This window comes from Zalophus californianus, chromosome 1 (genome assembly GCF_009762305.2).
Source record: "Zalophus californianus isolate mZalCal1 chromosome 1, mZalCal1.pri.v2, whole genome shotgun sequence".
Taxonomy (NCBI): Eukaryota; Metazoa; Chordata; class Mammalia; order Carnivora; family Otariidae; genus Zalophus; species Zalophus californianus.
In genome coordinates, this window is record NC_045595.1 from 98386822 (window position 1) to 98411669 (window position 24848).

Genomic DNA, 24848 nt, shown 5'->3' on the forward strand with positions numbered 1-24848 from the left:
TTTTTCTACATTTTGTATGTTTCTAACTTTTCATTAATATAAATAATGCTGCTATGAACACAATTATATAAACCATCCTCTGTTTAAGGGAATATTTCTGTGGAACGAATTCCTAGAAATGGATTTGCTAAGTCAAGGAATATAGGCATTTTAGATTATAACAGCGTACTCCCAAGAAAAGCTGAATTAATTCACATTGCCATTTTTCACACCCTCAACTGCATGGACGCTGTCAATAGTGATTAATCAGGTAGGTTAAAAAAATGAGACCTTACTGTTTTAATTTCACAGTTGGCATTTGCAAGGGGAAGTTGGGTTCACTTCAGTGCTGGAGATGGGACGAGTGGTAGCCGGTAAGAGAAGCCTCATCGACACCGACCTCAAGGTTTCAAGCCCCACAGGCACCACCCACACTAGGGAGGCAGTGAGGAGAGAGGTTTCATGTTGTTTTATTTTAGAGAAAGGTACTGTGAAAGGACATAGGGTGTAATAAGTTTGGTTTTGAATAGGTCAAGTTTAAGATATTAGAGGTATGTATTTCAGTATCAAAAGGCAGTTAGAATGATGGTTTGAGGAAGGAAGAGTTTAAAAGGTGTAGGTCTGTCAGCAAAGAGGACGCGGAAAAACTTTTACAAGAGAAAACAGTCTGAGGCCACAGAAGACTCTTACCGTAGCCAGATGTCTCACAAATGTGGAGCCACAAGAGAGAAATAGGATGTGTGAAGGGCTCAGAGATGCCAGAAGCCACAACCCAAAGGGCCCAGCTGCAGATGGTGGTTAGGAGCATAAACAAAGGGGGCACCTTCCTTATTTCCACCTCACCAGTCTCAAACCTACCAACAACCTAGTGAACTTTGTTTACAAATTCTCCTCCACTCAGACCACCCCAAGAAAAGCATTTAAAAAAAAAAGTAAATGAAATGAAAAAACAAAAGTGGATAAACTAACATCCTATTTAAGAAAAACCTCTGGTTCCCAGAGGAGAGTTTAGTCAGCAAGAGAAAAGACAGTGAGTCATTTTGCTCGGATGGTGTGACATTTAAATTAAATGTTCTGTGACAACAACACATTTAGGACAAATCATAAAAAAAGAAGGTACTAGTGGGTAGGAAGGAGTAAATCGGAGAGGCTCAGAATGAACTCACTAGTCCAGAATGCATGTAACTGGCACAGATGGCTTGAAAAGTTTCGGCGAGGTAGAGGTAATTATGTTCAAATGTGCCTGGCATTTCCTCCGTGGTCCGTGAAGGTCCTGTCTGTCCTCGTTTCTTCAACTGCAAATCTTGGGGTTGCTCATAAAATAAGAAAATCCAAGTTTCACCAAGCCCCCTTTCCTCAAAGCCCTCAGCTGCCTGGAATGATGGCTCATGTTGAAGGGGGGCCATTATCTTGTGGTTTTTCAATTCAAGGAGATGATTCTTAAAACTGAGAGTCCTATGATGCTAACACAGCCGTTCTGCTGTTCTCATCCACTTGGCCACATGTCTCAGGTAGGGTCTTGGTGTTTCCTTAAAATCCCAGACCCCATTCAGAACAGAATTTTTCAATCCTAAAACACTTAAAAACAAAACAAAAAAAACCACCTTTCAGGGCGCCTGGGTGGCTCAGTTGGTTAAGTATCTGACTCTTAATTTCAGCTCAGGTCATGATCTCGGGGCCATGGAATCAAGCCCCACATAGGGCTCGGCACTCAGCGTGGAGTCTGCTTGAGATTCTCTCTCTCCCTCTGCCCCTCCCCCTACTCCTGCTCCCTATAAATAAATAAATAAATAAACAAATAAATAAATAAATATCTTAACAAAAACCCTTCATCATGGTAACATTTACAGACCATACAACACACTAATTTTAAACATACATTTTGATGATTTTTAGTAAATTTTTAGAGTTGGGCAAGCATCATCACAATCCAATTTTCAAACACTTCCATCACTTCAAAAAGATCCCTCAGGTCCATTCACAGTCAGTCCTCATTCCCACCCCCAGCCTCAGACAACCACAAATCAGACTTTCTGTCTGTACAGATTCCTTTTTCTGGACATTTCTACAAATGGAATCATTTCATCTGTGGTCTTTTGCATCTGGCTTCTTTCGTTTAGCATAGGGTCTTCCAAGTTCATCCAAATTGTAGTGCTAATTAGTGCTTCATTCCTTTGTATGGATAATTAGTGTTTCATTATATGGATATACCACTATTATTTATCCATTTATCAGTTGATGGATATTTGAGAAGTATCTACTTTCTGGCTATTATTAATGATGCTTTTGTGAACACCTTTGTGCAGACTTTTACGTGGATGCATGTCTTCATTCTTTTTGCACCTAAGACTGCAACTGCTGGTCATATGGTAAATGTTTAACTTTAAAAGAGTCTGTTTTCCTAACTGGCTACACTAGTTTACACTCCTACCATTAGTGTACAAGAGTTATAATTTCCCCACATCCTCAACAACCCTTGTTACTATGTTATTGTTGCTGTTGTTGTTTTACGGTCATCCTAGTGGAGGTGAAGCAGTATCTCATTGTGCTTTGGGTTGCATTTCCCTAATGACTGAACATCTCTTCATGTGCTTATTGGCCACTCGTATATCTTCTTTGGTGAAATGTCTGTTCAAACCTTTTGGCTGTTTTTTAAATCATCAATCCTAAAACACTTTTAAAGTACAATGAAAAGCATCAAAACTTAACTCGAAATAAAAATAAGCATCTGAGTCACACTGCAAAATCTGGTTTCATATATCCATTTTAAGCCAAAAGGGAGAGGCAAGGCCCTAGCTCTAACAAGCTTGTTTGATGAAGTTACTCTACACAAAATAACAGTGAGCTGACAACTGCCCCTCTTAAAGAATCCATTGGTTAGGAACATGGGCTTACCACTTGAATTTCTTCACAGCAACAGTTCTACAAAGTATAAAAAGAAACAATACCTGGTTAAGGATGGGAGGCCCCTCGCTACTTTGCAGAGGACAGTATGAAAGAGCACCAGTTAAAACATACAGGAAAGTTTTAGAAATAACTACAAAAAAGATATTATGTAATTAGCATGTTAACTCATGATATAGAGTTCAATGTGGGGGGTGGAGATGCCAACTCCCCGCGCAGTTGAAAATCCACAAATAACTTTTAACTCCCTGAAACTTAACTACTAATGGCCCTAATACTGAATGAAAGCCTTACCAAAAACATAAAAAGTCGATTAACACATATTTTGCATGTTACATGTATTATTTACCATTCTCTTACAATAAAGCTAGAGAAACGAAAGTGCTAAGAAAATCATAAGGAAAATACATTTCCAGTACTGTACTGTATTTATCCAAAAAAATCCACTTATAAATGGACCCATGCAACTCAAACTTGCATCGTTCAAGGGTCAACAATAATATTAGCAAAATGAAACTGAAGTATGGACAGCTTAGAATAATCTGTGTGACTGGGAAGGAAGAATGAAAATGTGGATATGTTGAGATTGCTTAATCTAAGGCTCATTCTTCTCTTTTTTAAAAATGTGGTTCACTTAATTGGGTTGTTATCACCATAATATGATGTTCAAAAGACTTCTGTGAGCAATGGCAAAACAGTCAAGAAAGGCAAATAGATCAATGGTGTAGAATAGACAGTCCAGAAATAGAGCCACACTGATACGGTCAATCAATTTTTGGCAAAGGTGGCAAAGCCCTTCAATGGGTAAAAGGACAGTCTTTTCAACAAAGGATGTTGCCAAACCTGGACATCCACACAGAAAAATATGAATCTTGACTCCCACCTCACACCATACACTAACTCATTTGAGATGGATCACAGACATAAATGTAAATGCTACACCTATGAAACTTCTAGAAGAAAATATAGAATACTTTATAATCCTGGACAGCAAGAAAGCACTAATTGCAAGAGTAAAAACTGATCAATTGGACTTCACAAATTTTTTAAATTTCTGTTCATCGAAAGATACTGTTAACAAAATAAGTAGATAAACCACATATGGGAAGAAAATATTTGCAATACATTTATCTGACAAGGAACTTATACTCGGAATAAACAACTCCTACAGTTTAATGATAAAAGACAAATAATCCAATAAAAAACATGGGCAAAAGACTTGAACAGACACGTCACAAAGACAGACCAATATGTACAAAGCAAGTGGTCAATCCCAGTAGCCACTAGGGAAATGCAAACTAGAATCACCATAAGACATTAACCCGCTAGAATAGCTAAAATTGGGAAAGACTGATGATACCAAATGCCAGAATGTAAACAAACCCAACTTTCTACCGTTGCTGGTGGGAGAGTAAAATGGTCATCACTTTGGAAACTGATCTGGCAGTTTCTTATAAAGGTAAACATATACCTATCCCATGACTCAGCAATTCCACTCCCAGGTATGCATCCAGAAGAAAAGAAAACATATATGCATAAAAAGCCTCGCACAAGAAGGTTCATAGCAGCTTTATTCATAGTAGCCCAAATCTGAAAAAAGCACAAATGTCCATCAACAGGAGAATGGATAAACAAATTGTGGTGTATTCATATAATAAAGTCATTAGCAATAAAAGGAACAAACTACTAACACAACAATATGGATAAATCAAAAAACATTATACTGAGCAAACTATGAAGAAAAAAAGAGTACATTCCATCTTATTCCATTTTTATGAAGTTCCAGAATAGGAAAAACTAATCGATGCTACTTGCCTTTTGGAGGGATGGGAAATTGGCTGGAAAGGAGTAAGAGGGAAGGTTCTGGGTGCTGAAAATGTTTATTTTGATACAGGTGTCAGTTAGACAGGTGTTTGAATTTGTCAAATACATTGAATTGCAAATTTAAGGTTCGTGCATTATATGTAAAGTACACCTAAAAAAAAAAAAAAAACCCAAACTAAAACAAGCAGAAACACAGAGTGCCGCGCAGGTGGTGTAAACACGTATCTATCAATTTACTACATTTAGAACAGTGCTTGCCACTTATTTAAGGCTCAGTAAATGCTGGCTAAAATTACAAGTATTGTCAATCTCAACAAAGCTACCAGCTAAGTGCCATCCACATCATCATGCAAACTTGAAACTTGCTATTTGGGAAAAGTCTGAAATTGATATGAATCTGCATAACAAATTACTAAGAAATCCAGTCATCCTCCATCACCCTGTGACCTATCATAAAAATCCTGCAAGTTTTTACATGCCACATCCAATTTATCCCATCTTGTTAATATCAACTATATCCTTAATTAGAAATAACAGCCACTCCATATACAAATAAATGCAGAAAATATCAGTGGGTAATTTGATAGTTTCCCAAAGGACCTAAAGCTGCATTGTCATGGAGGGTTGTGACTTGTGGTTCTTGGTCTCTGCTCAGAAAAATACCTGACGTAGGTGAGAAAACTGAATTAGAACGTTGATGAAAACTTGTCACTGGTATGAAAACTTGTCACTGGTAAAACTCAGAAAGCAATGGCTTGTAAACTCTTGACAAATGCATCTAAGTTCCTTGAAAGTGGGGCCAGGACCACAAGGGAACAATGATAATTCTTTTTTTCCCAGAAAGGCGATCCAATTTTTTTCAATAAATTAATCAAATATTTATCAAGTACCTACTATGTGTCAGGTCATGTGCTGGGTTCTAAGGAGAGGACAAAGATAACTGTGGCATCTGCTCTTAAGGAAAGCATTGTTTAGAAGAGTGTTTCTCCAACTTTTGCCCTCCATGGACCATTGAATGGATATTGGGAATATACATAGTTTGCCAATTTAAGGTCTGTTTCTAAAAGCCTAAAATTAAGGGGCACTTGGGTGGCTCAGTAGGTTAAGTATCTGCCTTCAGCTCAGGTCATGATCCCAGGGGTCGGGCTCCCTGCTCGGTGGGGAGTCGGCTTCTCCCTCTGCCTCTGCCCCTCCCCCCACCTGTGCTCTCCCTCTTGCTCTCTCGCTCTCTCTCAAATAAATAAGTAAATCTTTAAAAAAAAAAGCCTAAAATTAATTTACTATCTTACAATTAATACTATTTTCACATAAACAAGAGAGATGATCATAAAATATGCCAATACATTTGGTACTAGTCTCCAAGGCAGTCAGTTTGATTTTTTATTCTTATCACTACAAGTTAGAAAAGCCTAACTAAGAATAATAGGATGTCAAGAATGGCAGCAAGTATTTGCTGGCTTTGTCACATAGTTCTGGGTACTCAAATCAAATTAGGACCCAGAATAATGAGGTGATTTCTCATTATAAACTGCAGCATTCTGTAAAATGTCAGGTTGATGGACATATCACACTCAAGACCTAGAAAGCTAACCGTTTCAATCTGGGCAATAGCAGCGAATGGATTCCTGATTCTGTGTTTGATAACATTTAGCTCTAGAAAGTATTTTTCATGTTCTGCTCCAACATTTAGGGGTGGCTTGAAAATATGCCCAATAATAAGTTGACTGACTTTTCTAAAAAGTGAAGAAAAACATCCAGTGTTGGGAGTATGCCAACGTCTCAAGCAACCAAACCTTTTGTAAAACGGTTCAATCTCAAAAGATTCCAATACCTTACTTTCAATGTAAAATAGTGACATTCTGGCTCTGAGTAATAGTTTAGGCTAGCAAGAAACAAGATTTACTACTCTAATACACCAGAGCAGGTGTATTTGAAATAGAAGAAATGCCTCTACTGGCATTATCAGTGAAGTGAAACACTGTTTTACTATCTACCATTTTTCATTTCAAAAAGCACCTTTATCTTCAGCTGCCACCATGTCTAAACATAGTCATGTCTGCACCCAGTTTCGTGAACCTCAAGCTTTAAAGACAGGGGCTCAGCCGCTGCCATCTGATCATGTTTCTACTTTTTGTTACTTCCTAAAGCACTGATTCAAGAATAGGGAGCAAACTGTTACCTGCCACCTGGTCTCTCTGCTGGATACGTAGTATTTGGAATGGCACTTTGCTGTGAGATCTGATGTACACCTCCGCTTAACATGTCAAAATAACATCTGACCTCCCCCACTGAATCTGCTTTATGCTGGCCCCCCTGTCACGGCTGATGGATTGTACCTCCATCCTTCTGGTTTACACAGGCCGGTAACTGTGAAGCCATCCTTGGTTCCTCTTTTTCTTCCACCTCACACTTTGTCCATCAGCCTTCTTGGCTCTATTTTTAATATCTGGAAACTGACTAGCCCTCACCACCTCCATGGCTCCCATGCTGGTTCAAGCCATCATCCTCCCTCATCTAAATTATAGCAACAGCCTCCTAATTAGTCTCACTACTGTCACTCCTGCACCCCAATCTCTGTTCTCAACACAGCATCCGGGAAGACCCTTGACACTCCCCTGCTCCAAACCTGCAGTGGCTCTGTGATGGTTAGTTTCACATGTCCACTTGGTTGAGGTGGTTATTCAAACACCAATCTAGGTATTGCCGTGAAGGTATGTGATAAATGTGTTAACATCTACAATCAGCTCACTTCAAGGAGACTCTCTGATAATGTGGGTGGGCCTCATCTAATCAGTTGAATGGCCTTAAGAGCAAAACTGAGGTATCTCCGAGGAAAAAGAAATTCTGCCTCAAGACTGTAGCATCGGCTCCTGCCTGACAGGTTCCCTACAAATTTTGGACTGGTGAACCATCACAACTGCATAAGCCTATTCCTTGAAACAAATCTCTTTAAGTATGTATGTATATATACATGTGAATTTCTATGATTTGTGCATATGTATTTATAAGGACACGTGTAGATGTTTCTATGTGCACATGCCTGCATGTGTATGCATATATAACTCCTACTGGTTCTGTTTCTCTGGAGAACCCTGATATAGGTTCCCTGTGTCCAGTGGCTTCTATTTGCCTCTCCAGATCCATTCTCCTCCCATTTCCACTTTACTCTCCTTCCTGGGTAGTTGATCTGAATGAATGCATCAACAATTGTCCTCCAGTTGCTTGTGGGAAGCACAACGGGAATTGAAAATAGGAAAGGGAGTTGGGTCAGGATATTTACTTTCCGGGTTCTTTCTCTATGAAGTCACCTTAATATCATACGTTCAATAACTAAATACCCAAAGTGACCCTATGAGGTAGGGAATATCATTAGCCACATTTTACACATGAGGAAAATGGGGTACAGAGAGGTTAACTAACAAACTCAAGGCCACACAGCTAGTAACTAATTGTTTTGGTAACCTATTGCTGCCTAAAAAAACCACCCCAGAACTCAGTGCCTTAAAACAATGTACTCTTACTTCTTACGGTTCTGTGAGTTTACCGGCCTCAGCTGGGTGGTTTCTGGCTTGAATTATCTCATATAATTATCATCAGTTATCAATTAGGGCTTAAGTCATCTGAAGGCCTAACTGGACTGGTTGTCCAAGATAACTTCTTTACGCCCATGTCTAGCACCTCAGCTGGGAAGACAGGAATAACTGGGTCCTGTCTGGGCATTTTTCTTTCCCTCTCTCTCTCTCCCTCTCTGCCAACCCCCCCATCATGAAGTCTCCCTACATGGTTGGCTTGGGTTTCCTCACAGTCCTTACATGGTAGCTAGCTTCCCTCAGAGCGCATGTTTTGAGACTAAGGAAAAAGCTTTAAGACTTCTTATGCCCTGGCCCCAAAGTCATGCATGTTACTTCTGCCCCACTCTCTTTGTTTCACAGGGCCAGCCCAGATTCAATATTTGGGGGTACTAGAAAAAGGCATAAATACCAGGAGGGGTGGTATTGGGGGGTCATCTTTAAGGACTTACACCACAATAGCGGAGCTGGTATTTGAACACAGGCAGTCTGACTCCAGCAATTACACACTCTTAACCACTCTATCATGAGGTGTCTCTGTTAGGAATAAGTGAATAAATTCACTACTCTATTTGTGTGGCTAGCGGGGACTATTCTGGTGATTTGAGGCTCCAGAGGTGAAGTGAAGTCCCTATCTCTAAAGATAGAAAATTATTCTCAATTTTTAACTTACAATCCTTTCTCTGTTTCTAAACATCCTAGTTTCAAAAGTTAAGGGGCACTCTTGGTTGGTGCTGGGGTGGGAGGTACTTGGTTGAGGGGACATGGCTTGAGCAGAAGCAGGGAAGGTTTGGAAGCACTTCTGTGGACAAAGTCTTATGAAAGATCATATTTTAAATGAAGAAAGGACATAGTGAGTAGGAGCGGGTATTTCCAATGGGAGCTAGCCATGCCCCAAAGGGATTACCATCCAGCTTAAAACGCACTGGCTTGTAGACAAGTTCCACACAAACACCACCCTTTTATGCCTTATTACAGCCCTAGAAGAGAGGTTTAAAAAAAATAATCACTACCACCACAGTTTATGAGTGCATGCTTGTATCAAGCACCAAGCCAAGGACCTTTCATCTACTATCTCCTTCGATCCTCACATAACCCCTACAAGGCAGGTCTGACCATAATAACCAACTTTGGAAAGTTCTGGAAACTGCATCACATACCTAGTAAACGGCTCAACAGTATGTCAGTATGACTCTCCAATAACCATTCTTCTAGTCACTGAGTAGTACCACGTTTACAACCCTTAACCATGAACCTTGTCACCCTGTGTCACTGTCATTCATCTCAGGGACATCTCCCTGACTAGGAAGAGCCTCCTTATCGCCTCCTGTCCTATTCAGGGATGCGGTTTTCTTTTCATTGCCGTCTCCGGGCCCAACCCAGCACCTGGTCTCTGGTAGGTACTTTAAAAATGGTTTTAATGAATTAATAAATTATGATATTTTTCAGAGAAGGCCAATCATAGCCTAGGGCTTTTAGAAAGTCTCTGTCTAGCAATTAGACTCCTATCAATTCATTTCTAGGAACAGTAAGCAGCAATAATATCCCCACTGGCTTCCCTGCGCCCTTCTTGTCAGCCTCAACCACGGAACAGCCCATCTCTGACCTCCCTCCACATTTTGGGAGACACTATTTTATTATGTGCAGTACTCAGGAGTGTCTTGGGGGTAAGGTGATGAAAGAGAGGTGATATTTAGTGGCAGAGCATGTGCTGGTTTAATTCCAACTCCCTACTCCTCTGTGGGTGTTCCATTTATTTTTAGATGTTTATACCGGTTTTCCAAAGACTTGCCACATTGACTGTCACAATCTAACAAATAATATATCTGAAGAAAACACTTCTATTCTCCAAAGTTCCTAGAGTAAGACATTCAAGTATACCCAAAAGAGCTGTTGCCACTGTTGTTAAAGCTGCTAAATTATAAGGTGCAACTATGTCAGATGAAGGTAGTGATTACATTTTCGTAGGATCAAGAAGCCATAATCCACACATAAAAAACTTCACTGTGCCAGAAGCATGGGACAGCAAAACTGTTCACAGGAACACTTTCCTACCTAAGCAGAAGAATGGGGGGGAAGAAAAGAGAAACCTTGAGAATTAGGAGCCCCCTAAATGCTTCTCTGGGCTCCACCACAGAGCAACTAACAAATGAGAATTCTCTCTCTCTGTATTGTCAAGACATGATGAGATTTTAAGGAATCTGCAAATTTATGGAACGATTCTAATTTGCCCATAATTTCACATCATAAATTGAACTCTGGAGGTGGGCAAGGAATAAAAGTAATTCCATCAGTCTTTTTAATAACATTTTCCTTAAAATACTTTCTGGGTGTTTTACCTCTGTTAAATGCCTTCTCCATTTATATTGCTTTTTAACACAGAGGTTTTAAATGTGTTATTTTGGTGCTCCATTATTAAAGCAATGTTTCAGGAAAGAATGACTTTTTCATCATTAATATGTGTTATTAAAGAGAATTTTCTTCAGAAAAACATGAAGACTGTTTTTATGGTTTCTCATTTTCTTCCCTCCTCATTAAGCCCTTTCTAAGGCTTCTATTTCACCCCCGCACAAAAAATACAGGCAGTACAAATAAGAGCATTTATAAAACATTAGGTTTTTAATCAAAAATGTATTTGATTTTCATGTGAAAGAACAAAGAAAAACAAAACAAAAACAAGCAACAGAGGTCCTTAAAAAACAAGAAGAAAACTAAACAAGTTTAGAAAAACTGGACTGAGGCCCCAATGGGAAAATGTCACCTACTTGCTTATTTATTTAGCATTCATATTCTCCCTGCTTCCCTGGAGGACTTAAGGGAGAAAGGAACAGGTTTTATTTAATTCTTCCAGTGTCTTATGAACTGAAACCTAACTGGGACAGTTTCAGTGCCCTAAGAATCACAAAGTATCTGAATTATACTCAATTAAAAAAAACAAATAGAAAACAGCTATAGTGCTCTCACCCCACTCATATTGTCCTCAAGCTTGGGTATGCATACATTCTGCTAATTATCACCATCTTGACTAAGGAATCAGATGTAAATAATATTAAGTCAAGCATGGGGTTAAATTACTATTCAAGGCAGCTGAAATAACCAAGTCTAGTCCAACAAATGTATATGTATGTTTAAAAAAACCCTCATAGTTAAGATCAGAATTTAAGTCTCTATATAATTCTAAATCCTACATGTAGTTTAAAGCCAGGAAATATGTGTTTAAAGCCAAAATTCCATTCCCCTATCTGTCCTGCTGTGGTTATGCCAGGGAAATAATAGTTACAGTAATTTTAGAACCCCTCGCCATACCCTTAGGTATAATTAAGTGACTTAAACGTTGAGTTCCTGTCTAAATCCACTATTTGTTTTCTCAAATTATATACCTAGCACTGATCTTAGTAGAACATCATTATTTGTTTCAATTTTCACACAACTCCATGCCCCACCACTGCTGTCTTTCTTCTCATGAAGAAAGTTTTTGGGAAAATATATATCCCCACCACATTTTTAATGTATCATTTCTTTAAATGTGAATGCCATTTAAACTTAATCAGGCTTTTGGAGGATGGATTCAGTATGATGACTGTCACATACATTAGTGGCACAATTACCCCCAAGGCAATGGTACAGGAATGCCCTTATATAATTGTTTATTCTCATATTTGGAAATATCAAGGCAGGTGCTATAAAACGGCCCTAGGATGTCAAACAAAGGACACTAACAATTTCTCAAGTCTTAGAGTAGCACAGATGTAAAATGGGTCATAACATCTTTTACTCTTTGCATGAGGCAATAATTATTTTCATTTACTTAATCTAAGAACTTCAATAATGAAAAATGTAACTAAGACTCACTCCACATGATCAGTTACTTATGACTTGCAGTGAGCATCACTGTCATTTACACACATAACTGCTACTGGTTTTCTTGTCTAACTACTCCATACCCGATTATAAACTCCTTGAGGACAGAAACTCTGCCTTTCCTTTTTACCCCCCGGGCCCAACCCAATGCTTAGCTAATAGTAGATATTCAATAAGCATTGAGTGAACTGTCCTTTATTTGCTCAATAAGCCTGTAACAGTGCCTTTGTATCAATGGGTCAAAAAATTCTCTAGTCTTTTCATATCTTTGCAGGAATGACAATATTAGGAGTTCTTTAGACCTCAGTTTCCCTACTTGTAAAATGGGCATCCTGATATGTATCCCACTGACATCAAGGAATTGGATGGGAATGAAATAAAATGATACAATATATTTGAAGGTATGCTGAAAACCACACATTATTTTACATCTACAATCTATATAATAACTAGTATATTTAATTCCACCTCAATAGAAAAAAATAGTTATCAAAATGATCGTACATGCATTACCTGGGAGCCCAAAGATCTTCAACATGTGATAATTTGTGTTTTATCTTCTGCATGAATTAGCTAGATAAAGAAAATTTTGCCACACACTTCCAGTTTAAATGGGAGTGAGTCTACTCATTGCTATAATTGTTCTCGCATTTCTGGCAAAGATCTGTGACTTTCTGACCCTCCCACATTATTTAGTTCAGAGTTAAAAGAACCTCTGCCAAATTTTAAATTCCTCAAATGTTTGCTGATTTTTCTCAAGCCAGATTTCTACTGAAAATAATAACTGAAACCTTCAATAATTGCCTAATTTCAATACCTTTAAATTTGGGGGGGGGAGGAATAAAGAAGAGATATAAATAATAAATACTTTGTAATTCAATAATGATCTGTAACAACAGGACAACATAAATGAAGTATCTCATTTTAAAAAATTTTTGTAGGGGCACTTGGGTGGCTCAGCCGTTAAGCGTCTGCCTTCGGCTCAGGTCATGATCCCAGGGTCCTGGGATCAAGTCCTGCATCAGGCTCCCTGCTCAGTGTGGAGCCTGCTTCTCCCTCTCCCACTCCCCCTGCTTGTATTCCCTCTCTTGCCGTGTCTCTGTCAAATAAATAAATAAAATCTTTAAAAAAAAAAAATCTTTTTGTAAATCATGCCCAGCTTTAAATCCAAGCACCAAATCATCTTCACCTTTATCTACATACCAACTGCTGTTTCTGTTAATGACAGCAACTGCCCAACACATTCAGATGTGATGTTTAGTTTTAATTTTGATTTAAAATAACAATTCCTACGTACCTATTCCAGGAGACTTCCCAGAAAGTTCTAGGCTTCCAGTTTCTTCTAATTTGTATAGTTGCTATAAACAAAGATTCAGCTGGTTCCACTTAACTGGCCATAACATAGGTAGCCCAAGTCAAACTCTGAATAGTTGCTTTCAGAAGGTATTATTTTGCTATTAATGCCTATTTTTTCCATTCAAAAATTGTGTCAAACCATCAATATGAATCTGTAATTCTACCATGGTATTATAAAATGAACCAGTTATGGATGAAAAGACCAAGGAACAGAAAAGGTGTTGGTGATTTGCTATGTTTGCAATGAATTTATAATGACACCATTAATGGAATGGAGATCTTTGTGTCAGGGATGCCTGTGGAGCCAAGAGGGCAAGGTGCCTGTTGAGCTTTATCTCACTGCCACTCAGAGCCTGGGGGGAACACATCTTCCCAGGCAGCTCCCCAAGTTCACATGTCCTACACATTCATCTGTGTGTCTCCAGCTCCTGGAACCATACCTGGTGGGTTCTTCATGAATCTGTCTTGGCAACATAGCAGTGAACTACATCACACTGGCTCTGTTCTTGTTCACAATGGTCCACTCTCTCCTCCTCCACTTAGGGATCTCAGAGATCTACTGTCTCCTGCAGAGCCTTGTCCCATTGGACACACATGTACCTAGCAGGAGGACCACTGTGATAGAGGTCTGGGTGGTGGGTGTTATGTCAATACTTGGAGGTTCATTTCTTGCTGCAGGGCTTGGTATAGCTGGAGTTACTGGTTCTCATCCTTAAGTCAATTCAGGTGACCTTTGTCTCAACCCAGTCCTGCTGTCCTTCCAAACCTGCTTAGATCAACCACTGTTTTCCAAAGGATTATACATACCTTAGCTCTCAACCATACTTAACTCCTGCCCCCACCATCCATGTCAAGGAGGTTTTTTATGCAGAGGCCCCTTAAATTCCAGTTCCGAAAATCAACTCTCATAGGAAACTAAGAAACCTTCAACCTCATCACGGATTACAAAATATTTAACAATTTCTTCACCCTCAAATTCTCTGTTTTAATCTCTAACCATACATTTTTGAGAATATATTCAGCAAAGTATTTTTTCATAGCAAAATTAATTAGTAAAACCTAAGACTGGTTGAGGTCACCAAGAGTTGTACCCAGAAAGATAAAGCTGAGTCAAGAGGCTTCAGTTCCAGTCACAATTTCAACACCACACAGAACAAGGGTCAGCTTCCCCACTTGCAAAGCAGAAGTACAACTAAGCAGCACGGAGCACGGTGTCCCCATCATATCTTTACATGAGTAAAATGAACCTCAAAAGTTCTCTGGAACAGCACTGTCCAAAGGAACTTTTTGTGTTGATGGAAATATTCATATTATATACTGTCCAATACGATAGCCCCTATCTACATGTGGCTACTGAGCACTTGAAATATGGCTAATGTGACTGAGACACTGAATTTGTAATTTAGCCAATTAAGTAGCCAATGTAGATAGTGTATGAGACAGTGCAGCTGTCCAATAGCTATGAAAATTTTAAAGTACTGTAATTTAAGAACAAATCTAAATTTCCAATCTATAGGCTGTATTTCCATACCAGAAAGTCCATTACAATTAGCTAGGAAGTTTGGCTGTGACGACTAGTGCTCAACTTTTTCAAAGCATACAAATACTAACATTAGACTCTCGATCTCCTACTGATAAGATACAGCTCAAGGAAAACCATTTGGTGAGGAAAGCCACCTTGCTTGAAACACATCTCTAATCTGGAAGAATGGAATAAGAGGCAGGTATGGAGTGAGAGGCAGAATATTTCTTGCCAACTACTGGAACTCGAATTTTAGGGCCACTCGGAGACTCCCATTTTGAGGCACCTCTGCGAACTCTTTTTTTTATCAAAAGATTTTATTTGTTTATTTAGTGGGGGGAGTACAAGAGGGGAGGGGGAGAGGGAGAGGGAGAAGCAGACTCCCCACTGGGCAGAGAGTCCAAAGCGGGGCTTGATCCCAGGACCCTGAGACCGTGACCTGAGCTGAAGGCAGACGCTTAACCAACTGAGCCACCCAGGAGCCCCGACGCATCTCTGTGATGTTTAATAAAAGTGATATGAATCATCTCTGTGATGTTTAATAAAAGTGATATGAATCACGCATCTCTGTGATGTTTAATAGAAGTGATATGAATCACCCAGTAGAAACTCTATTCTTGGTTTACTAACTGCAGGAGTAGGAAAATGGACTGGATCCTCCACTTTGGGAAAGCCTTTAATAGACGGCCTTGGATGAGGCCACACCAGAGCTCAGCCCCATCTGGAGCAGCTACCAAGCAAGGATCCGAAGCCTGGTGTATCCAGCCTCTTGGCTGGTGCCACTACATCCTAACTGCACTCAGAACTGCTGAGAGAACTGCTTTGGGCAAAAAATTCCTTGTTTCTTCATCTCCTTTGTTACCGGCCTTGTCCAATCCACCGTCTTCTCTCTCCTCAATGCCACATTAGCTTCCTAATTGGTCTCCCTGTTCCCATTCTTAACTCCCCACAACTCATCCTCTAGAGAGCAGCCACAATGACCTTTGCACATCGTTGTGCAACAGTCACCACCACCACCCATCTCCGAACTTCTCCATCTTCCCATAGTGAAACTCTATACCCGTTAAATACTACCTCCCCATCCCCCAACCCCTGGCAACCATCATTCTACTTTCTGTCTCTATGAATTTGACTACTCTAGGTGCCTCATATAAATAGAATCATGCACTATTTGTTCTTTTGTGATGGTTTATTTCACTCAGCACAATGTCTTCACGGTTCATCCATACTGGAGTATGTGTCAGAATGCCCTTACTTTTTTTTTTTTCTAAAGATTTTATTTATTTATTTGAGAGAGAATGAGCAGAGGAAGGCCAAAGGGAGAAGAAGCAGATTCCCCGCTGAGAAGGGAGCCCAACGATGCGGGGATCCTCCCAGGACCCTGAGATCATGACCCGAGCCAAAGGCAGACTCCCAACTGACTGAGACACTCAGGTGTCCCTAAGGCTGAATAATGTTCCTTTGTACGTCTATACCACATTTTGTTTATTTGGCTACTGTAACTAATGCTGCCATGAACACGGATGTATAAATATCCGCTCGAGTCCCTGCTTTCACTTCTTTGGGGTATATACCCAGAAGTGGAATTGCTGGATAATATGGTAATTCTATGTTCAATTTCTTTTTCTTTTTTATTGAATTATAGTTGACATACAATGTTACATTACTTTCAGGTGTACAACATAGTGACTGGACAACTCTATACATCATGCTATGCAGCCACCATCTGTCACCACAAAACACTATTACAATACCATTGACTATATTCCCTGTGCTGTACTTTCATCCCCATGACTTACACATTCCTTAACTAGAAGCCAGTATCTCCCACTCCCCTTCACCCATTTTGCCCACTCCCCACTTCCCTCCCCTCTGGCAAATATCAATTTGTTCTCTGAATGTATAGGTCTGATTCTGCTTTATGTTCAATTTCTTGAGAAATACTTGCCACAGCAGGCTGCATCATTTTACATTCCCACCACCAATACACAAGGGGTCCAATTTCTCCACATCTTGCCAACACTTATTTTCTTTTTTTTATAATAGCCATCCTAATGGAAGTGAAGTAGTATCTATTTTATTTTCATAATGCCTTTACCACTACTTCATATTTCCTTTTTTGTTTATTTAAACATTAACTGCCTATCTCTCCAACCTAGAATGCTAGCTGCATGAGGCTAAGGAGTTTGGCTGCCTTCAGTTTGCTACTATAACCCAAATAGTACCCAGCGCTCAAAACACATTTGTTGAAGGGGCCACCAGCTTTACAGCTACCACAGTTCTCCTCTTTTTATGTCCCCAAGGATCTATGGGAGCTGGGGAGTTCCCTTCTGTTACTCTGACAAACCAAAGGACCGTGAAGAAGAATGAAGAAGACTTTTACAAATGCGTTAGTGCTATTCCCTATGAAATACAAAGAAATAAAAATGTTGTCAAACTAAGACCTTGAGAGCACCCATGGCCTTTGTGAATAGCAGAGGCAGTAATTATAATGAGGAGAACTTGCTGGGCTTCTCTGGAAGTTCTTGGTGGCTACTCATGCAAACATAAAAGACACAGCCCCTTGGAAGAGAATAAACTCAACTGGCTAAGAGTGAAAACTATTAAGCTTTTAACTAGAAAAGCAAATTGTGTAGTCCTTTCTTCTACATTACCTATACTTTCTAAAAAAAGAAAAAATACTTTTTCTTTTCCAAAAAGGCTGGTATTTGTTACTCAACTTTATGAACATCACTTCAGGCAGTCTGAGGAAACCACAAATAAATATGTCACAGAGACTGCTTGTCGTCTGCCTGTTTTCCCTTCTTTCCACAGGTGATAGAAAACTTTTACTCAAAAGAAGACTTTTGAATTTTAGCAGAGCACATGGACACCTGAAACGAAGCCTTCCTTTCTCAGATTTCTTGCAGCAAGAAGTGGCCGTGTAACTAAGAACTAGCCAATGAAATGTAAGCAGTGAGTTGCATGTAATTAAGCACAATGTCCTTAAAGGGAGGACATACACTCTTCTTTTCTTCCTTTTTGTTGGCTGAAATGTAAACATGATGGCTGGAACTCCACCACACATCTGAGTATGGCAAAGCAGGGGGAGACAAAGATACAGAGTGCCTAATGGCTTGAAGCTGCCACACCAATCTTGGATTGCCTACCTCTAGATTCTCTTATGTGAGAGAGAACCAAACTTCTGTTACAGCCATTGTTGTTTTGGGTCTCTGTTCCCGGAAGCCCACCTAGTTCTGACTCACACAGAATCTCTTCAGCAAGATTACAGGAGAACCCAACACAGAAGTAATTCTTCCTAGATACAGATGACAAAGTAGATTGTTCCATAAAAGTCTGAGTTGTTTTGAGCTGATGCCAAGCCCAGCTTAGCCAGTGAGGTAAGGGGGTAGCAGTGATCTGCCATTTCGATCCAAGGGTCTGAAGGATTGAGAAGTCAATACCAACAATAATGAGGATAATGAAAATGATAATGGTGATGGCTAACATTTATTAAGTACTTATTACAATCCCAACACCGAGCCAAAGGGCTTTACATGTACTAACTCATTTTATCTTCACAACAATCCCGAGGTTTAAAAAAGATGAATCCTGGTCACACAATTTATGAGTGATAGAACGAGAATTTGAATCCAGGGAAGTTTGACTGCTGAGCCCATATGCCTTACCTTTATATTACATCCAAATAGAACATCCATTATACTTCCCTTCCCCCCACATAAGAATATGGTAGTCAGTCAGGCCTCTCCTGACACATACCACTCCTTTACCAAGGAAAACTTTCACTGGACACCCTTCACCCATCAAAGTTTGATGCCACACCAACAATTCCCATAATACCCTAAATATACAGCCAACCATGAATTTCTACTTGTAAGGTACATGACGCCTCTCAGTCATTAACTTCCTTGGACCATTTATAACTTAAAGCCATTAAATTACTATTGAAACACAACTATAATATGAAAACCAAGTTACATGTTTATTTCGAAGCCTTATTTCACATTTATGCTAATACCAATATTTCAAAGCTATTTTTTATGACTTATTCTCCCTGGCCCCATGTGTTGCAATAGCACAATGAAATCTGTACCAGTTTATCAGATAGTCAATATTTTATAGGAAAGTATCAAACATACAGGAGCCAAGCTTTATATTAAGGAGGGGGACCCCTCATATTTGCCTGTTTATGGGAATGCCTCACTGCAAAACAGGTTTCACTTTACATAAAGTTGGTCTTACCAAATGTCTGATCAAGTCAATTTACATAATTGTTCTAGGCCTCAGCTTCCCCATCTATAAAATGGGGATATAATAGTCACTTTCTCAGAGTGATTTCAAGGTTTTGGTGAGTTTATGCTTGTTAACTACTTGATGCAGTGTCTAGTACACAGTAAGTGTTCAGTGAAAGGTAGCTACTTTTAAAAATTACAATCAGTGGGTAGCACAATCTGACTGAATAAAGCTCTCAGTAAACCAATGTGTTCAATTACCAAACAACTTCCCAACAATGAAAAAATGAAGAAGACTCACTATCATACTGACTGGAAAGATGACTCAATCTAGCTGATTCTAAATCTAAACTCCTTTTTTAAGATGGCTGTCTGGAAATCTGACTTCTTGACTCAGTATCTATGTCATTACTAACCAGCATGGGCATTTTATTAGCCTTTGTTTGATATTTAGGCTTTCCCTCCCTACCACACAATTATTATTATTCTCTATTCATAGATTGCCTTTAGTGGTGGTTTTAAGTCAGGGACATTAAGTGGGATTTTTTTTTTTTTTTCTCTTTTACCCATAGTGGGTATAAAGCAGTTAGTGATGAGCATTACCTTTGAAATTCTATTCCCCACTGGGAGACATTTGTGCAAGGCACAGGTAACAAATGGATTCTAAAAGTCATTACAACAAGCCTTTGAAAACAGCCTTAATTTTGAATCCATGAAACTCAACTGAATCAGGATGGGTTTTCAGAAACACATCTGCTTTATGAATTTATTCCTTCAACTGTTATCTTGTGCCCTTTCTAATCACTAATGCAGGACACCACTAGTTCTATTAATAAAAATCTCCCAAATAGTTGAGGTAAATCCAACATTTCACTATTCGGGCACTTGCCCCCTACCCAAATCCTGACACCAGAGGAAAAATGCAGCAGCCTTCCACTATTTCCAATACCCACTCCCAGGAGAATACCCTTAAAAAAATGCTTACTGTGATTTTCCAAGTACATTTGCTATTTGGAGGGTACACTCCAGGGAAACCTTCACTGCCAATAAATCCAGACTCTCCAGTAAGAATGCCGCCACATGTGAAAACAGGTCTGGTAAAATAAAAGAAGGAAACTTAATTTGAAACTGGGTCTAACAATCTAATGTCAACTTCAGAAAGGTTGTAGCTTCTTAATATGGATAAAGTTAATATTGATTAATAAATATTTGCACCATATAAGGGATGTGAAATACTTGCTAGCTCTTAGAATAATTACAGTCCAATAAAACATTCAGTCCAGTTGCCATCTATCTCTATCCTAATAACACAACATCTATTTACCCATCCATCCATAAGCAATCAAATGCTCCACGTAGTAGAAAGAGCTTATAGGAAAATGGTAAATGGAAAATTTAACTGGGGAGTGGAGGTGAGTGAGAGAAGTTGAGAGCTAGGCGAAGCACATGGTTTTAAAGACAGACAAGCAACTGATTAATACAAGAAAGTTTTCATTTCCTAGATGTAGAGAGGTGCCTACTTCTCCTCCCCTTTTCTGAAAGTCATTGACCATGGGCAGGGCCTCCCATTTATAAAGGGAGGTTGCTGGTGATGGAGGTGGAAGAGGAGATGCCAAAGGTGGCCACGGGGCGGGTCCCCCAGCCCAGGTCCTGGCAGCTCTGGCGGAGGCTGGCGAAGAGTTAACTTTCTGGGAGCGGCTCCCCGCCCGCCGCGCGACTCGGGTTTTCCCCTAGGCTTTCCGTCTCTGGGCCAAGCGTCCCGGCGGGGGAAAACAACTAATAAGCAAAGTGCACAGATTTGGGCCCTCGTGCCTCCCTCCGCCCGCAGAAGCACTGTGGGGGAGGAGGCGCCGGTCCACTTCAGCCCCCGCCACGTGGTGGTGCGGCCAGCGGCGGGGGCCTCGGGCAGGCCGGGCTGGGGGCGCGCGGCCGAGCGCTGGGGCAGCCCGCGCCGGGGCAGCGGACGCCGGAGCCCGGGTGAGCGCGGGGTGGCGCGCTGCGTCCCCGGGCGCCCCGACGCGGCTGGAGTAAAACCGCGGGCGAGGCTGCAGGAGAGCGGGAGGGAGGCGGGGAGAGAGGGAGCCCGGGCGGGGGGTCGCGTTACCTCTCCGGGGGCTGCTGCCGCGAGAGCTGCGCGGCCGCGGCCAGCAGCAGGCAGAGCGCGGCCCAGGCGCCCGCGCCCCTCATGGCCGGTGTAGACGCGCGCGGCTCGCTCCCACCCCGGCGCGCCCACCGGTACACACACCGGGTCGCACCCCGCCCAAGCTCACCCTCCGGCACACACGGGCAGAAACACTGGCTCGCACGCCGCACACGCCCCGGCTCGCTTCCCCGCCCTATCTCTCTCTCTCTCTCTCTCTCTCTCTCTCTCACACACACACACACACACACACACACACACACACACACACACACGCACGCACGCACGCAGCCGCGGGGCAGCCCAGGTATCCGGGTGTGCGCGGCAGGCGGGTGGGGGCGCTTTTTAAAGGCGATTACGGTGCTGGCTGACTTGACGCTTAATTTCCCCAGAGGAGTTACTCTGGCAGCCACAGGCCACTGCTGAATATCCCGTTTGTTCTCCGGCGGCGGGAGGGGGCGGCTCCGAGGCCAGAGCCACCTCCCCTCCTGGGGCGGGCGGGCGTGTCCTCCCTGGCGCTCCGGGACCCACAGCCCCTGTCACATCCCGCCCGCGGGCCCTGTGGGGAGGAGAGGAGGGGAACCCCTGCCGAGTGGTACCCAAACCGGACCTGACTTCGGGATCCACAGACGATTCACAGAGAAGTCTGGCTTGCTTTGGGGAGTGTTTTTCCTTAGTTGCTTTAAAACAAAACAAAACAAAACAAAAAGACGTGTTAGCGCTTGGTGGTTGCTGGACACCTGGGGTTCCCTCTCTATTTTTGTCGCCTTCAAACACACAGATCTAAGGCAAGAAAAGGGGAAAGCAGAAGGGTGTTATATTTTAACTCCGGCTCTTATCTTTTTACTTATAAACACTCCCTCAATAGATTCTTCGCTGTTTTTACTGGTGTATGAGAATAGGGAGACAGGTTTCTGTGCAGGGATTTAAAATCGTATTTTCAGCCAAGCGATTTGTGAGTGCATTGTCGTTAACTATGTCAGATAATGAAGACAGAACCCAAATCATCAGATCTCATCATGTTCTGTTCTGAAAATGGTGTTTCTTTGCTGGCATCTCTCTGTTCTTAAAAGATCTTTTCCAACAATTTCTTTCTGTAACATTGATGAGTTAAGATTCACAGAAAATTTGTTTTTCTAAGAAGAACAATACCAGCCTTGTGGAACCAAGGCTTTCCTTTATTTAATTAGAGAAAAATAATTTTAATCCTCTTATTTTGTTAAGTGCTTTCCAATAACTAGGGGTTAATAAAAGAAAAACAAGAACAGAATGGATTCATTGAGATATTCAACAACCACACCACCGCAAAAGGGATATAGCTGAATCTAGATGCCTCATCTGCGCTGTTCCCTCTAAAATAGTTTCACCTTTCTAGCCAAAACAACAACAACAACAAAAACACACCACACCAAAAAAAAAACAACATTAAAATAGTTCTTGTCAAGATTTCATTTCTAATAATGAGCTTACAATGTTAAGAATGTAAACACTCCTAGCAAGAAAATAAGTAAAAACTAGCTACAGGGAATAATCTGTCTTTTAATAGTGGGGGAACCCAGGAGCCACTAGTAGGAACCAGAATTTCCCTGTGGGGTTTAGATTATCTTGCTATTTTTGAAAAAATGAAGGAAAAAAAAAGACCAAGAACTACAACTTTTTTTTAATTACGTTATGTTACTCACCATACATTACATCATTAGTTTTTGATGTAGTGTTCCATGATTCATTGTTTGCGTATAACACCCAGTGCTCCACGCAGAATGTGCCCTCTTTAATACCCATCACCAGGCTAACCCATCCCCCCACCCCCCTCCCCTCTAGAACCCTCAGTTTGTTTTTCAGAGTCCATCATCTCTCATGGTTCGTCTCCCCCTCTGATTCCCCCCCCTTCATTCTTCCCCTCCTGCTATGTTCTTCTTTTTTTAACATATAATATATTATTTGCTTCAGAGGTACAGATCTGTGATTCAACAGTCTTGCACAATTCACAGCGCTCACCATAGCACATACCCTCCCCAATGTCTATCACCCAGCCACCCCATCCCTCCCACCCCCCACCACTCCAGCAACCCTCAGTTTGTTTCCTGAGATTAAGAATTCCTCGTATCAGTGAGGTCATATGATACATGTCTTTCTCTGATTGACTTATTTCGCTCAGCATGTTACCCTCCAGTTCCACCCACGTCTTGCAAATGGCAAGATTTCATTCTTAAGAACCACAACTTTAAAAAAAAGTTCTCTAAAGGCACCACACCCTGTATGACATTAAAAAAAAAAAAGAAAGGATTACAGAATTTGGCAAACTACATTATATCCTGAAACCTACACCCTCAACCCAATAAAAATTGCTTTAAAACAGCAAAAAGGAAAATAAATGATTGTTTATTTTGCACACATTTCAAGAATATGCTATCCAACAGCATAAGTGTTTTAGATGATATTTTGTTAAAAAGTCAAAGTTTTAAATCATAATGTGAAAATATTGCTCAATGCACTTTCTGGTAATGATTTGAAGTCATCATAGCCAGAAAATACTTCATCCCTAGGACTAAGCTAAGTTTTAAAATTCAAAATTCATAAACAAAGTATTAAACATGTCTCAGTACATAGAAAACTATTTGAACATAAATATGCAACAGTATTTTCTTTTCTTAACTTATAGAATGATGACTGTGTTCATATCCTCGCTAAAGAGTCAGGGTTCCAACACTGATGGTTCTGTTGTTGTTGAGACACATAGGAAGACATTGATGTTACCATATGATATAAAAAGTTTACTAAAACCCTTATTATTTGCTCTTAGAAAAACATATTTGACTTGGAACTACAGTTCTGACCAAAACTATAAACCTTAAATGTCCTGAGAAGCTTAATGTGTTAAAATAGAGACAGACCCAAGTGGAGTTTGAAGGTGTGTGTAAAGTCCATTTCTGTGAGACCAATTTCTGGACTTTAGTGATGCAGAATTGGCATAATGGGCAGGGAGCCAAAGAACTAGCCAAAGGCCTAGTAAAGGGCAGGGGTAGAGAGGACGAAAGCCCAGTGGTAGATTCTAGAAAGAAAAGCAGAGTGGTATTATCCAAAGTATATATTACCCAATCTCTGCAGTTAAGTAGGTTGCACAGAGAATCTAAGTCATGGAAATATGGAAATGTTCACCAATGAGCCGACCACTTATAAAATTAGTCCCCACTCAAACATTCCTTGCTGCACAGTATTAGCATCTAGCTAGGCCCAATATGTCAACATCTTTGTTGGTTAGTCTCTGGTCAATTCATCAACCTTGTAAACATTTGAAAATGCAATGTAAATACAATGCACTTTCCATCCATAGTGCAGTATTGATCTTGTAAACGATCCAGAATTTATAAAATGAATGCAAGTGACGTTGAAAGAAGTGGGAGGATGATGGGCTTTTTTGGACGAATGAGGACCTGGATGAATTACTCCAATGAACAACT

General features: G+C 40.6%; 1 protein-coding gene across 1 annotated transcript in view; it reads right to left on the reverse strand.

The window, feature by feature from the left end:
* Positions 1-21806, reverse strand: part of PCOLCE2 (procollagen C-endopeptidase enhancer 2) — a 71269-nt gene extending 49463 nt beyond the window's left edge. The window contains exons 1-2 of the mRNA XM_027587799.2: positions 21352-21806; positions 20233-20341 (exon numbers count right to left, since the gene is read on the reverse strand). Coding sequence (XP_027443600.2) covers positions 20233-20341; positions 21352-21434 — 192 coding nt within the window. The 5' untranslated portion in view covers positions 21435-21806. The remainder of the gene's footprint in view (positions 1-20232; positions 20342-21351) is intronic.
* Positions 21807-24848: the final 3042 nt, after the last annotated feature.